The sequence below is a fragment of the Crinia signifera genome, chromosome 4 (genome assembly GCF_055691185.1).
Source record: "Crinia signifera chromosome 4, ASM5569118v1, whole genome shotgun sequence".
NCBI classification, from domain to species: Eukaryota; Metazoa; Chordata; class Amphibia; order Anura; family Myobatrachidae; genus Crinia; species Crinia signifera.
Window position 1 is genome coordinate 35,037,193 of NC_139220.1, and position 15,909 is coordinate 35,053,101.

A 15,909-nucleotide genomic window follows, 5' to 3' on the forward strand; every position below is an offset into this window, starting at 1 on the left:
ATGTTGTCACCGATCCTCGCCGTTTAACCCCTCTCGCCGGCTACATTGAATACGGCCCTTGGACTAAAGTGGCATGAGTCCCACTCCACCAAGTACAGTCTGAGGGGTCAATGTACTAAGCCTTGGAAAGAGAGAGATATAAAGTGAACAGAGAAGAAAATACCAGGCATTCAGCTCCTAACTGCCATATATGTTAAGGTGCTCATACACGGTGCGGTAAATGTATGTGATAAGGAAGGAGAAGTGAGCCAGAGGAGAAGTGGCCCATGACAACCAATCAGCTGCTCTGTATAATTTTATATTATGTCAATTACGGATGTTACTTCAGTGCTGATTGGTTGGGACCCTGGCCCTTTTTCGGTCTGTTCGCCTGTTTATTGGCAGGCGGGATTCAGTGTCCCGACTGCCTATCGGCGAAAAAGGGGGTGGTGTGTCCGCGAAAATGGTTGTGGATTGTTGTGATCTTGACAATCCACGAACGTTTTTTGGCAAAATGGGCCTGACTGCTTTTAAAGTCGGGTCCGTTCTGAGGAGATGCCACTACAATGCTATTGGGAAAGACAGCATTGAATAGGCGCCCGGAAATAGCGTCGGGGATTGAATACCCCCCTACATTGCAGTTATTTACCCTAACCAAACAAGCTGTTCATTAGGATAAGGGTCCGCCATAAGGTTGATCAAAGTGTGGTAGACAACAGACAGAAAGGCCGCCCCCCCACTCCACAAATAACGGTATCCAGGTCGGAGGACGCTAAGCCATGTGGAAAGACCGTAACCTACATAATATTTATGGACTTCAAACATAGAGTCTATTTATTTTTCCATCCGCAGGATCACAACGTAAAGTCGAGCAAACAGGTGGCCGGGGATATGACTGCCAGGGTCAGGTTACAGGGAAACCTGCTGACACAGGCAGTCCTCATATGTCGTGCAACATAAAATTATTATTGTTACCATAAAGCCTCACATGTGGCTACACAGACAGGAAGAGCTCACATTAACTTTCTGCAGTCACGGCTGCACAGCTGTATGTGCTAAAGCGGACGGCGTATGCCGGGAATGGAGCTCCGAGAGGGCCCGGCGTATGATGATGCACTAAAAATGACTTACTCTGAAAACAACATATGTTGCCGGGACTTTATAGTCCAATAAAACAACTGCTCTCCCCCATCAGAGACTCCCCGTGCAAAAGCCTTGCTCTGCTTTTTAGTTCCTTTATACAGAAAGCTGTACCTCATTTTATGCAGCACGTGAGGCACACGCACAGTGTAGGCGGCCATATTGAACTTGGATCAGATCGGGAAAAAGCCGTCACCTCCCCTCCCGCGCAAGCGAAATCCCGCATTTGCATGCGAGAGGATGTGCATGCTTACATATCCACTCGCATGCGCTCGCTAAAGGGCTATAGGTGTTCATTCTAGCACCCGCCATCTTTGAAAACCCATGCAGTTCCTGTTCCCTGCCTGGGGTGTCGCTGTCTGCTGTGGTGTTTCTAGCACAGGTCTGGTTTGCATATCACTGCTGATATACAGACCGCACTGTGCTAGAAACACCACAGCAGACAGCGACACCCCAGTCAGGGAAGAGGATCTGCATGGGTTTTTAAAGATGGCTAGAATGAATACAAGGCTAACTTCTCACTTTTATGAGGTGAAGTAGCGCCACTGACCAATAAGAGCCACTTGATGGACCAAATTACTCCTTTGTGTGCTAAAAGAGGTCATAACAGAAAATGAACGCAATTTTTGCAGGGACACCAATCGGTTTAAAGCTTTCTGGATATGGAGAGAGGGATCTGTGAAGGCAGAGATTGGAGGTAGAAGCAGAAAGGTACTGGGGGTGGGGTGGAGTTTGTGGGCTAAAAAACGGTCACAGCTCAAAGTGAAAGCACACTGCAGAAGTCGGCATTTTGACAGGCTTTTAATGAGTATATTATATATATATATATATATAGCCGTGTCATCATTAAATCTCATTTGTTAACGGTCACCAGGCATGTCCAACGTTGGCCCTCCAGATGTTGTGAAACTACACATCCCAGCATGCTTTGCAACAGTTTTGCCATTAGAGAATGCTAAAACTATTGCAAAGCATGCTGGGGTGTGTAGTTTCAAAACATCTGGAGGGCCAACGTTGGACATGCCTGATTTACACAGTGCTGTTCAGTTTTCTATTAAATACATGGGCACTATACTGTATTTGAAGTCAGACCAATTCAATGGGGCTTCCGTTATAGAGTGGAATGGCCACTGGAGGCGCTGTTTCTAAGGGTTACTCTGAACTGATCATACGCACAGCTCCATTCCCAACATCAGTGCACCAGTACAGTTACCCACCCCGCTGGGATCACAAGGGGTTTAGCTTTACCCTCCGTGAGCACATAACAGCCGATATCTGAACTTTGGTGAGCAAGCAAACAGTGGCTCCTATACAACCTAGTATTTACAGTGAAAATGATTCATCTCTTTGTTTCGCATATGAAAAGATAACTAAAAATAACCACAAACCCTCATTATTTACATGGTATAATTACATTTCGCAAGTTCTTCTGTAATGACTAAAAGGGAAGCAAAAAAAATAAAAAATCCCCCCCCCCAAAAAATAAGACAATAATTCCCGTTGAAGACAAATGGGCTGAAAAGGCCATGTGTTGCTCAGCAGACTGGGAGGAGAACTCTTGTGAATAGAAAGACATCAGTTGAAATAAGATGTCCATTAAGACCCCCAGTTCAAGAACAATGCCCCATTTACAGCTCTGTCAGCGGATTAAGGCCACTCAGCCGGACTAAAGAAGTTAGTTCTTCGTCAGCCTAGAAAACAGAGAGAATGAATTGGCCTAAAAAGCAGGAAACCCAAGTCGTGTCTTTAGAAACGCCATTTGCATGGATTCGGAGTCATCAGTCCCAATGCCACAACATTCTGGCTGTGGGGCCTATTTATCAATGTAAGTGGTGATAGTCCGGTAAGTAACATTCCTTCTCGTCTCCAGTCACTGAACAGGAAAACCGTGTCTACCGGACCAAATTAGAAATAAGGAGCAAATCTAAAAGGTTTTACTTTCACTGCTCATAAAGGCAGTAAATGCTTGCACAGCCAGTTCTGTCCTGACCATGTTACTACATCTGTAGGAGCTTAGGTTATGCATCCGCACTGTGGGAGCCAGCAGGATCTATTAGTTTACGTGCATCTATAATGGTGAGATGCCTGCGTGGTCACATGAAGTGCCCCCCCCCGAGCTGTAAAGGGGGCACTGCATGGCAAGTTGCAGTAGTTTGGGGTGGAGCTGGGCAGGGTTCATAGAAAAGGGAGCGAATCGCCCCAGTTTTCTGGGAGTGGAGGCTGGTAAAGTGCCTCAAAAGTGCAACATATGGCCGTTTCCATGAAGCTGCAAAGGCGATCCCCCCCCCGCCCCCGATTACGCAAATGGTCAGTGGTCACGCAGAGGACCCAATGCTTACAATGCAGAGATTGGAGCTACGATGTCGGCAGGAAGGCGTAATTTTCCTCCAGACGCCACCTATGTTGGCATATTTCCACATCACTATTGCGGAAAAAAATTATACATATCTCTGAATCAGGCCCAGAAAGTAGCCAGAACTTTGTGGGCCCCAGGCCAGCACTTATCACAACGCATCTGCGATACTGAAAGCAAGGAATGTGCATTAGGTCGAAAAAAAAAAATCAACACAAAACGTTGACATGGGGAAAAGTCGACAAGTTTTTCACACACACACACAAAAAAAAATTGGATCCCTATTGCCGACATGGACACTATCGCATCACCTCACATGGGTCGCCACTATTATATTCTCTATGCCCACTGGGATGGTAAAGTGTGACCCAGTCTGCTTGAAAAAATAAATAAAATAATCATGAAAAACTATTGTTGACTTTTTCCCATATCAACCTTTTGCTCGTGTCTACTTTTTTGACCATGTCAACTGTGTGCATGTTGACATTTTTCACGTGTCGGCCAATAGTGATCGACCTAATGACCGCATACCTGGGTTAGGCTTAATAAAGATTGGATTAACTTAATTCAGGTAGAATAGTTGTGAACCTGCTTTTTCCACATGATTAACAGGCCAAATAGGTGTGATATTAAGGAGGAGGTATTTACCAAAGCTTGGAGAGAGGTAAAGCAGAGAGAGATAAAGCACCAATCAGCTCCTTGCTGCCATGTTACAGGCTGTGTTTGAAAATAACCATTAGGAGCCGATTGGTCGGTGCTCTCTCTATTTACATTACCTCTCTCCAAGCAATGGTACTGTACATATCCACTTGGTTTACTGGAGCGACCTGTAATATATGCAGTGAGAAAGGAGCTCTCCGACGCTAAGTAACAGGAGATTAAGGGCCTTATTCAGACCAATGCAGAGTTTTCATGCGGACACCCATAAAACGCTGGGCGTTTCCCTGCAGCCGCCTACCCCCCCCGCCCCAACCTCCCTGTCTGGAGCGAACGGCTGGGCAATGTCAAACTCGCTGAAGACATGCGCAAACCCGAATGAGCGAGTCTGAATCAGCCCCATAGTGCACAGAACACAATGCAAACTCTATGACCGTCTTACCTTGAAGAAGCCAATGATCCCCACACCGTACTCCAAGCAGTACTTGTCCAGCAACTCTCTATTCCAAGCGTCCAAATTAACATATTTCAGAATATTTTCATAGACAATGAGCGCAAATCTCCCCCGGTCCTTGTCGGTGAGCGTAGGCATGTCGCCTTTGCCTGGAGCGATCTCTGTCCGATATTTAAAGCGGCTCGACTCCAATATAGCAACTATTTCCTGCCCGAGCTGGGAGTACAGGCTCTCTACAAAGACTAGCACCAGTGGGTCAGTGCGGGAAGAGTCCACCGGTCTCACAGGCTTCAGCGGGAGCAAACGTGACGGACTTATCTTGGGCTCATCACAGTCCAGGGATTGCCCATCACCCCCTGAAGGCTCCAGTCCTCTTTTCAAGCCGTACAGGTAATAAGCCGAGATGAAGACACTCAGAAGACAGAAGGCAAAGAGGAGCAAGAGAACCAGCTGTGGGCTTACTGGCCTCCCGAACCTGCGTGGCTTCAGGGACAAGCTCATGGTCCTTGCACCTTCCTGGGAGGAGCGGTACAAGCACTCACACACACAAGCCCACACACATTGGTTATGTTGTAAGTACCCTTAACGCATCCTGTTCATGTCACCATGGCATGGCCATCTAAAGTCCAAACCTAGGATGAATCGGGTGCGGGAGGCTGGTCTGGGGAAACGTTCTCCGGCGGCGTTGGATAGATGAAGCGCCGGAGGGAGGCCTAGGTGTAAGTGGCCGTCATACATCATTTGTGGAATCAGGACTGCGATGGCATGGGATATCGGTAGCATTCATGTGCTGTAGAAAGAAAAAAAAAAAAAGTTAACCAGCAAAATAGGTAATAACTGCCCAGACGCGTAACATTCACTACAAAGAGAACTTCATAAGGGACAAAGATAATGTAGAGCAGCCCACTCCCATACCATTCACCAGGGGCGGATGTAATGACGCCCGAGTTAGACAGACGTGCAGGATGAAGGACGAATTTGGGTGTTTTTTGAAAAGGGGCAATCACTTACTAGGCAAAACCATGCCTTATAAAGGGACTGACCCTTTAACAAAAAAAAAAACAGTTGGTCCGGCACTTGGTAACTTTCAATAAAGCTACAATTTAATGCAGCAAGTACATAAACCCCCAGTACACCACATTGCAGACAATTCCTATATACCCCCCACCAAATGCAAGATTAGGGGCAGAGATGAGAAGCCAGGAATGCAGCCTTGAAAGGAAATTGCTACAAGAACCGACACAAGTATCTTCATTTCATAATAAGGGGAAAACCAAGTTGTGTAACAACGTGAGTATTCATATTTTTCAACAGTGTTAAATATGGTAAATCTCAGGTATGTAATTGGATGTACATATTGCTTGTATACAATATACATACATTATGGGGCGGAGTCTGTTTGGAATCGGTACATCTGTCAGACCAGACTTAGGTCTACAGTCATTAGGTCGACCCCGGAAGGTCGACTGGCCCCAAGGTCGACATGGGCCAAAGTCGACATGGGTTTAGGACGACAGTCATTAGGTCGACATGAGTTTTTCACTGTTTTTTTTACCTGAATGTCGACACAGTCGACATGGACACAGTTGTAGTTGAAGCGCAGCCCCTCGCTATGCTTCGGGCACACTATTTTTTTTTTCCAATATAAATTTTTATTAAGAATTTTGTTCCGTTTTATACGAAAGGGGAGAGGGGTACAGAATAAAGGAGGGGGAGGGGGGAGGGTACAATCCAACATACATCAGTATATGCAAATACTAGTAAAGATGACAATACATACATGCATAATTTACATAAGTTATCTGGGGGAATAGATACAAATAATACAATACAAATAATTAGTTGGCAATAGATTTGAGGAAGCTAACTAGGTTTTGCTAAACATTAGATCATGTCGAATATCAGTGTTGCCCCCTCTGGGGTGGCAACATAATCCCGCCAACAGGACCAAGACACTTGGGTAGAGGATGTTTTGGATGGGGAGGTTAAGCCCATAGTCTCCATTTGGAACGAATGGTGTAGTTTCCTGATAATTTTACTGAGAGGAGGGGGAGAAGGTTTTTTCCATTCTTGGGCTAATGCTGCCCGTGTAGCTATGAACAGATGGCCTAAGACGTAGCATTTGATCTGTGGAAGGGCCGGAGGGTAAAGATGTAACAGCACCGGGAGGGGGGACACCTCAAGCGAGGCCCCTATGACTCTGGAGGCAAGTTTAAAAACTTCCCCCCATAGTTGTCTTATTTTCGGGCAGGCCCAGAAGATGTGATAGGTATCACCAGTCTTGCCACAATTTCTCCAGCACCTATCTGAAGTTGAGGGCCAGATTCTATGGAGTTTGGCAGGGGTGAAATATAGATCGTGTAGGAGTTTGAAATGCATTTCGAGATGGTTACTGCATTTAGATATTTTATGTGATGTAAGATAAATTCTTTCCCATTGGTGTTGGGTGAAGGAACTTTCCAGGGCACCCTCCCATTTGGTTTGGGTAGTGGATTTATTCTCTAAGGTGTTAGCTTGGCTCTCTGAATACCAAAAGCTTATTGATCCTCTTGTGTTCCCAAGGGCCAATTTTGTTAGGATTTTAGGGGAGGGTAGTAGGACTGGTCCTGAGGATCTCACCACACTCTTTAGCCAGTGGACAATCCGGCTATACGTGAATAATTCTTTATCTGGTAGGGAAAAATGATCCTGAAGAGAGCTAAAGGGGGTTATGGAAACACCATCTATCAAAGCTGCGATGGAGTCAATGCCGCGTGTTATCCAGGAAGAGAGGTTCATATTAGGTAATAATTTTGATAAAGCATGAACAGATAGGTTGCGAGAGGGGAGAGAGACCATTTTGGAGGATACAACTAATGTGTCCCATGCACATAGAGAGTCAGATATTGCCCGTGTAGCAGTGTGCGCTTGGGGTCTCTGTTGAGCAGGGGTCCAAAGTAGGTCTACTAGGGGTATTGGTGCCACTGGAGAGAGTTGGGCTGGTTTTTACACTTTCTGTGTGTCTGTGCCTGCAGTGCTGTGTGTGCAGGCTGGATCAAAGATGGCCGCCGCCGGGAGGATGGTGCCTCTTGGGGCTCCCCACTGCCTCTCCTGGGGCTTTATTTGGTAGGTGTGGAGGGCAGGCGGGCTGTGGGGGTTGGGGGAGGGTTCCGCTCACCTTTCTGCCGGGTTCTGGCAGCCGCGGCAGTGCGCGAACGGGCGCGATGCGGTGCTGGAGCCCGAATCCCGGGCAGGCCCGGAAATCGAGGCCGCGGCTCCGGGTAGTTGTTAGGCCGCAACCCGCGAAACGAGATCCAGGGGGTCCCCGGAGGCTGGGGGGGACTGTAATGCCGCGCTGCCTGGGTGATAAATGCCGGGATTTAGAGGAGACAGCAGGAGCTCTGCGAGGATGCGTCTGGCTCCGTTCCCCGCTAGGCCACGCCCCTCCGGGCACACTATTTTATTCTCCCACAACGCCCTAGGAGGATGGTAGGGCATGAAATACCGCCTGTCGGCACATGCGGCTCAAATAACAGTGAAAAACTCATGTCGACCTATTGACTGTCGACCTTGGCGCCAGTCGACCTTCCAGGGTCGACCTAAGTGTGGTCTGACAGATGACCGTTTCCCGTCTGATTTAGGAGCAAAGCAGGAAAATTTTGCATCCGGACAAACCACATTGCACTGAAAACAGAGCAGATACATTTATTGTTTTTGCATGCAGGGTAAATACTGGCTGCTTTTCCATGTAGCCATTAAATGTTGGACAGCTTTTACTCTGCAATTTAGATTTCAGCTGGGACACGCCCCTCCCAAATCTCTGCACACTATACATCATGATCAGGCTCTTTGTGCACAGAATAATATTCAGAGATAGCAAATTGTAAACTGAGTTTTGAGTGCCGGGCAGACAGGCCAATCACCAAGGGTGGGATGTACTAAACTAGCACTAAAAAGGGTTTTTCGTCATTTCCGATAGTACTAAAGCCCTGATGTTGGTGCCCCGATGTTGGTGCTCCCTATAAGCCTATGGTCTTCTTCACACATTGCTGTGTGGTCAGGTTTTGCAATTGGCTTCCATCAAAATTAACCCTAGAATGTCTGTGTGTGCATGTACATGTGGTAGGGAATATAGATTGTAAGCTCCACTGGGGCAGGGACTGATGTGAACGTTCAACTATACTCTGTTCAGTGCTGTGGAATATGTGTGCGCTATATAAGAAACTTAATAAATAAATGTGCAGAAGGACTTCTGGGTCATTAAAAAAAATTAAGTCTGAACGCAGATGCAAAGAGAAACACCGGACATGGTAAAAAGGCTTCGGTGTATATAATGATTAACCTGTGTGTACATACAGTAGCGCCATCAAACCCCACAACGCAGTACAACTCACCATGGGCCAGATTCTCTAAGCTTCAAAAGTGATAAAATGGAGAGTGATAAACAGCCAGAGAATCAGCTCCTACCTGTCATGTTGCAGTATGTTTGAAAAATATCAGACAGGAGCTGATTGGCTGGCTGTTTATCACTCTCCATTTGATCACTTTTGAAGCTTAGAGAATCTGGCCCCTAATCTGCTGCTGAAATAGGCATGAAGTTAAATAAAAACTAATTATACCACTTTTTTCAGTAAAGTCCCAGGTCTGACCCAAGATTTTTAAGAGTGTTCCAAACCAAGAAAGAGCGGGCACAGACCTCTCTCCACCATGGAGCCGATGCAGGTTATTCCTGAACCTGCACCGTTCACACTACATGGGTGCAATGCAGGCACTGGGAGATGAAAGTGGCTCTCTCCATCGGTGAATTTATTTATTTATTAGCAGTTTCTTATATAGAGCGCACACATATTCCGCAGCGCTTTACATTCACATCAGTCCCTGCCCCAGTGGAGCTTACAATCTATATTCCCTACCACACATACAGTATACACGCACACAGACATTCTAGGGTTAATTTTTGTTAGGAGCCAATTAGCCTACCAGTATATTTTTGGATTGTGGGAGGAAACCGGAGTACCCAGAGGAAACCCACGCAAGCACAGAGAGAATATACAAACTCCGCACAGTTAGTACTATGGTGGGAATCGAATGGGAACAGAGTTTCCACTGCAGCTCCAGTGTTAACCCTGCCCGGTATTTAGATTAGAGTATTCCTAGGCGACTGAACCTGGGTGGAGCAGTTTCCACTGACAAAAATCCTGGATTCATGTGCGCTCGGGTGCAATAAGTCAGTGGAAAAGGCGTATTTCTTAATATACCTTCTAGTCCTCTTCCCTTCAGCAAGAAGATCAGATAGGGAGATAACTGTGCTGCATATTAACCATTCCCAACTAGCAATTGTACAGAGCCTTCCACAAAAATTTTGTCGGGTCTCCACTGCACTATGGTTTTCCCAGGTAGACACAGTTTCTATGGAGTGAAAAACCCGGGAAAGGAGAGACCGGCAGGCATCAGCACGGACTGGCGGACAGTAGTGGCCATCAGGCAGCGGGGACCAGTGGCGAAGACCGGTAACAGCCGTTTCCAAGGCTCGTTACCCAGGTTTTACCCGCTAAAAACCCTGCTTGGGTTCCCGGGGCACTTCACCCGGAATTTTTACCTTGTTTTAGTTTCCCCCGACAAAAATTCCAGTTAGGTGTGGAAAAACCCAGGATTTTTAGGTCGGTGGAAAAGCGGTATTAGAAACTACAAGTCCCAGCATGCATGCATGCAGTTGCCGGAGAGTACAGTTCTAGACCAATTGTTTTTCTTTGCTTTTGTTTTACTGTTAACATGCAGTTCAAATGTCAGTAAAATACTCTCAGATTGAATTGCACCCCATAACCCAGAAGTTGTGTATGGATTACGGGAAGGGACAAACCATAGCTGGGGGGGGACAGAAGAGAACATGAAAAGGTAGATACTGACAGGGTAGGAATTGCTACAGGCATTGTGGCCTAAGTTGTGCTTTGCTTCTATTCTTCCCAGTGGCCATTCACACGGATCACTAGGCGTGGGTTTTTGTTTAAGGAGCCCTTTAGCTTCTAATAAGCAGCCTTGCTATATTTCGGTGTGTGTGCCCCACATCACCTTCTCTCCTCATTTACAAACACCCTTTTTAGTTTTAGATTAGGCAAGGAGGATGCACACAATGCAACACGGCCGGAATTCCTAAACCCTCATTACTCCAGGCTCATTTGCATTCCAAAACTCCCCAAACAATTTCTTCTCCAGCTCCTCTCTGCCTCCCAGTAACTCCACATGAATCAAACCTGCCCAGTGACAGGCAGCGAAGAAGGCTGCTGCTATCTAGGTCATATTGCCCCTAGGGAGAAGCCGGCTCCTTCTCGCTGTGTCTCCACACCTTGACAGGTGCTCCTCAGCCATCTAATCTCTGGCTGCGGAATGGCCAGGACCCCCCCCAAAGCCAAAGCCATTCTAGAAGACTGCCTGACAGGATACCCAGGATCTGACAAGTCTAATGCGCTTTGCAAGGGCACTGCAGCTTCCAGAATTAGCATTCCGCAAGCACGGCTCCGTACCGGACCCTAATCCTCTGCTACACTGCCGATCGACCCCAACAAAATCCCACACGCAGCTCTGCGAATGCAAGCCAGGCCTGAAGACAGGCCTGGAGGGGGGGGGGGGGGGGGGGGGGAGAAGAGAGACTGCACATAGCTCTGCCAGATCATTTATTACACCCCACATCCTCTGGTATGGGCATTATCGATGCTCACTAGGTTAGGCGAACAACAACAACAAAATCCCTCATCATTTTCCAGCAGACGAGAGGTGATGCCAGTAATTAGCCCCTGGGGGGTGAAAGCTGTGAAACACTGTCACTAGACAATTTACACATGCGATACAGAAACCGATCGCAGCACAAATATTCTGCTCCTCCAGTAAACTACAGCTTTAAAAGGCACCAGCACACATTATTAGGAGGTATGGTTGTCTTCCATTCTGCACCCACTGAATCATTTTTATTTCATCTTCCAAAATATTTATCTGAAACTATGAGAAAAGCGTAAAAATGCAAAGCCAACATGCCACCATTTTAATGGCAATTGCTTGTCTCATGGGGTGGGGGGGACTGCTCATTGAAGAACAGAAAACATTAGTGCTCATTCACATTGCACATTTCAGAATCCATTTAGTTCCTTTGACCTGGGGTGTCATGCTTTGCTTTAGTTCTTCTAACACAGTCTGGTCTGAACATCAGCATTGAAATATACAGACCAAAATGTGCTAGAATCACCAAAGCAGAGAGCGACCCCCAGGCAGGAAAGAGGAATAACACAGGTTTTTTTTAAAGTTGCAGGGTGCTAGAAAGAACACTAATAATAATAAAATCCTAGAACTAGGCGTTTGTGAATAATGAAACATAGGTAGGATGTTTCACTTTCAATAGTATCCCAGAGTCTACATATATGAGGGTAAATACATGAAGCATTGGAGAGAGATAAAAGTAGAGAGGGATAAAGTACCAGTCAATCGATGGTCAGGTTACACACTGTTTGAAAAATGTCAGGACCTGGTTGGCTGCTAGTTTCTTTCTCTATCTCTCAAATGCTTAGTACATCTGTCCCATTCTGCTGATCAATAGAGTGGTCCTTATTTACAGTTCTTTTAAAGCTTCACGGAAGAGCCTACACATGTGGAGATTTGCTGAGCGTTCTGAGCAATGCTACATCACTCAGCAAGAACGCTCAGCAAACAGGGCCAGTGATCTCCGGTGGCCCCTACACGTAAACATGTAGGGGCATTTTCTAAGCGATCTAGTGAAATTGCCCCATGTGTAGCCCCATAACTTAGGAAAGGGCCTGACTGATGTAAGAAACGACAATATTTACAGAGCGGAGTGATGATCAGCCTACGGTCACACTGCGCATGCGCCAAGGTACTTTTTGCAACGCCGCTTGCGGAGAGGTTTCTTGGCAAAGTGGTGGCAGGAAGGCTGCGGTGCCGTGACCATTTTCAGGGCGTGTCTCAGCTGACATTGCTTATTTTGTAAGCAGAAAACATGGCATCTCCGTACCCAGGGCCATACTGCCGGTGGCCGTTGCAGTGCATTTCCAGGCGGTGACAGCATCAGCATCATCTCACATATCCACTGAGTACGGGGTGGCAGCTACCATTGCATTAGGTCAGACCCTAACCACACAACAAACTGACAATGTGAAGGTACTAATGACCCTAGGCCTATATACAAAGCAATGATTCCGCTTTCTATGGCTTTATTTTTGTCATAGAAAAATTATATTGCCGCTTCGGCCTTCAAAAAGAAGAGGAATACTGCAGAGAAACAATAGATTTCTACTGAGATCCCTCTAATTTTGCAGTTACACATCCCCCATAGCCTGGCACAGGGGGATTGCTGTGTGTCAGCAATTTCAAAGCACAAAAAAATAAATAAAAGAAGATTCCCTTCCCAATGCTGGGAAAAACCACCTTGAGAGGACGTTACCCAATACCCTTCAATGGCCTTGTTGGATCCACTCGAGATAATGCGTCACTGCAGGAGCCTGAGCTCCCCACCAGTAACCTTTCTCTTAGCAACATCATTTTCACCACATGGTCAATGCCGCGTAGGAGCATCACGCATCGCCGAGCTAAGGAGATATACAAAAGGTTCTTAACGCAGGGGCACAGTATATAGACTGTGAGGGTACACAAAATAAACTAAGAGCAGGTGACATCATCAGTTCTCTTGGAGAACGTCAGGGAGTAATGCATCCTGCTCCGAATCTACGGCCCACAGAAAATCACTTGGTCTACAGTTGGTTACGGTATAGATCAGGGGTTCCCAATCTTTTACCAAATCGCGGCACCCCTAGAGTATCAGAATTTTTCCATGGCACCCCCTAGGCCACAGAAAAAAATTATATAAAATGAAGTAGATTGTGTTTATATGGGATGCGGTCATTCGTCAGAATGCATTTAGGTCTACAGTCATTAGGTCGACCCCACTAGGTCGACTGGCAGGAAGGTCGACCTGACTTAAGGTCGACATGGGCCAAGGTCGACATGACTTAAGGTCGAATTTGCATAAAGGTCGACATGAGGAAGGTCGACTGGTCATAAGGTCGACATGGGTTTTTCACTGTTTTTTGAGCCGACATGTGCCGACAGGCGGTATTTCATGCCCTACCATCCACTAGGGCGTGGTGGGAGAATAAAATAGTGTGCCGAGCGCAGCGAGGCACCGTGCCCGAAGCATAGCGAGCGAAGCGAGGGTCCGATTCTCATTGCCAACTGTGTCCATGTCGACTGTGTCGACATTCGGATCAAAAAACAGTGAAAAACCCATGTCGACCTTATGACCAGTCGACCTTCCTCATGTCGACCTTTATGCAAATTCGACCTTAAGTCATGTCGACCTTGGCCCATGTCGACCTTAAGTCAGGTCAACCTTCCTGCCAGTCGACCTAGTGGGGTCGACCTAATGACTGTAGACCTAAAATCATTCTGACGAATGATCCCAACCCGTTTATATTGGATTCTTGGGTTCAGTTAGGTGGTAAAGGGCAGGATTTGCTTCTGATTGTATTTATGGTTGGCAGACAAACTAGGGTTAATTTTGTTGGTAGCCAATTATACTACCAGTACATTTTTGGGTTGTGGGAGGAAACCGGAGTACCCGGAGGAAACCCACGTAAGCACGGGGAGAATATACAAACTCCACACAGTTAGGGCCATGGTGGGGAATCTAACCCATGACCTCAGTGCTGTGAGGCAGTAATGCTAACCATTACACCATCCGTACTGCTTGTTTCAACCTTTTGACAGTGTCGACCGAGTCACTGTCCACTTATAGTAGCAATACAAAGTAGGGAGTACAATGTCCCATACATAACCTATTTTAATGGACATTCTTTGTGATACATAGATGTTCTGAATGAATACTGTGCTGGGGATATCAGAACTCGCCAATTACAGATAGAGCGCACGTTATTGTAAGTTAATGACATTCTGGTATTCAGATCTTAGCTGCAAGGAAATCTCCTCGCTCTTCTCCTTGGCGTAGATGCTAAATACAAAGAGAGACAAAACTATTCTTATCAGGAGACTCCAGGGAACAGGATGTCTATAGAGGCAGAACAAAGGTGTCTAGGACTGAGTGTGCTGGACTCGTCATACGATAGGCAGAAGACTGGGATTCCAGGTGTTGGGTTTCTCCTATGGATGAATATACAGTGTCCTGTTATACCGGGTAAGACACTGAGCCCACCTCACATTACAGGACGTTCCCAGGTACTCCATCCGTTCTGAGGCCCTTAAAATCCACTTGATGCTGAAGCATGGCTTATGCTGCAGGTGTATGAAAGCCACTGCTAATTATACAGGTAATAAAATGAAACAATTAGGGGCTTTTTTTTTTCTTTCTTTCAAATGATATTTTTTGGGGGAAAAAAAACACTCCAAAAACACCAAGTGAGTCAGTATCCCAAATTAACCAATCAGCCGCTAAGGGGTATATGTGCAGGTTTTCAGAAGGGGGAGCTATTGCCCTTAGCAACCATTCAGATTCTACTTAAGATTTTTCTAGGGCCTTGAGTCTAGAATAGATGATAAAAGATGCAGATAGCTCTATGTGGTATTGGAGAACCCCCCCATTCTCCTGACCATCAGGGGATAGGGGGAAAGCATGTTTAAAAAATCCTGATCCCCCGTGTCCTGCAGGGACTGTGAAACTGGGACTTTTTCCCGATTGCTCCATTTCCCCAATAGATCACTGATCAACAACGCCGGCAATCGGCACATACTGTCAGCGGGTGGGCAGATCGGAGAATCGCCCCAGCTGAAGTAAGGGCACCATAACAGCTAGCGGGCCAGACGCACTAAACTTCAAAAGTGATAAAATGGAGATCGATAAACTGCCAGCCAATCAGCTCCTGCCTGCCATGTCACAGACTGTTTGAAAAATGTCAGGCAGGAGCTGATTGGCTGGTTGTCGATCACTCTCCATTTTATCACTTTTGAAGCTTAGTGAATCTGGCCCAGTATCTTATTGGTTACCACGGGCAACATGTCCACTTTTGAAAACACATATATTAGTAAATATACCCTTATTTAACTAGCAGAATCTGTCCAAGCCTTGATTTGCCCTACCAGGCTATAAACAAGACCGGTATAGATTTTCTCTGTCGAGTTTCCACATTATTCTCCGTGAAAATCCAGTCAGTGATGGACGCTACGGTTCTAGGCCCTGAGGTGATCCTTTGCTAGAGGCACCTTCATCACCTCATTTATTAAAGGCTTTGCAATGTGATCCACTTCATGAAAAGCACAAACCCATCCACATTCTCTATTACACAGCCTTTGAAGGTTAATTCACATTAACACTGGGAAGAAAACTCACAAACAA

General features: G+C 46.3%; 1 protein-coding gene across 3 annotated transcripts in view; it reads right to left on the reverse strand.

Moving 5' to 3' along the window:
- Positions 1-15,909, reverse strand: part of NDST1 (N-deacetylase and N-sulfotransferase 1) — a 72,593-nt gene that overhangs the window by 30,566 nt on the left and 26,118 nt on the right. For all 3 annotated transcript variants that reach the window (XR_014473347.1, XR_014473346.1, XM_083181548.1), the window contains exon 2: positions 4,572-5,373. Coding sequence is in view for 1 of the 3 variants with exons in the window: in XM_083181548.1 (XP_083037674.1) it covers positions 4,572-5,084 (513 nt within the window). In the remaining 2 variants the exon portion in view is untranslated. The remainder of the gene's footprint in view (positions 1-4,571; positions 5,374-15,909) is intronic.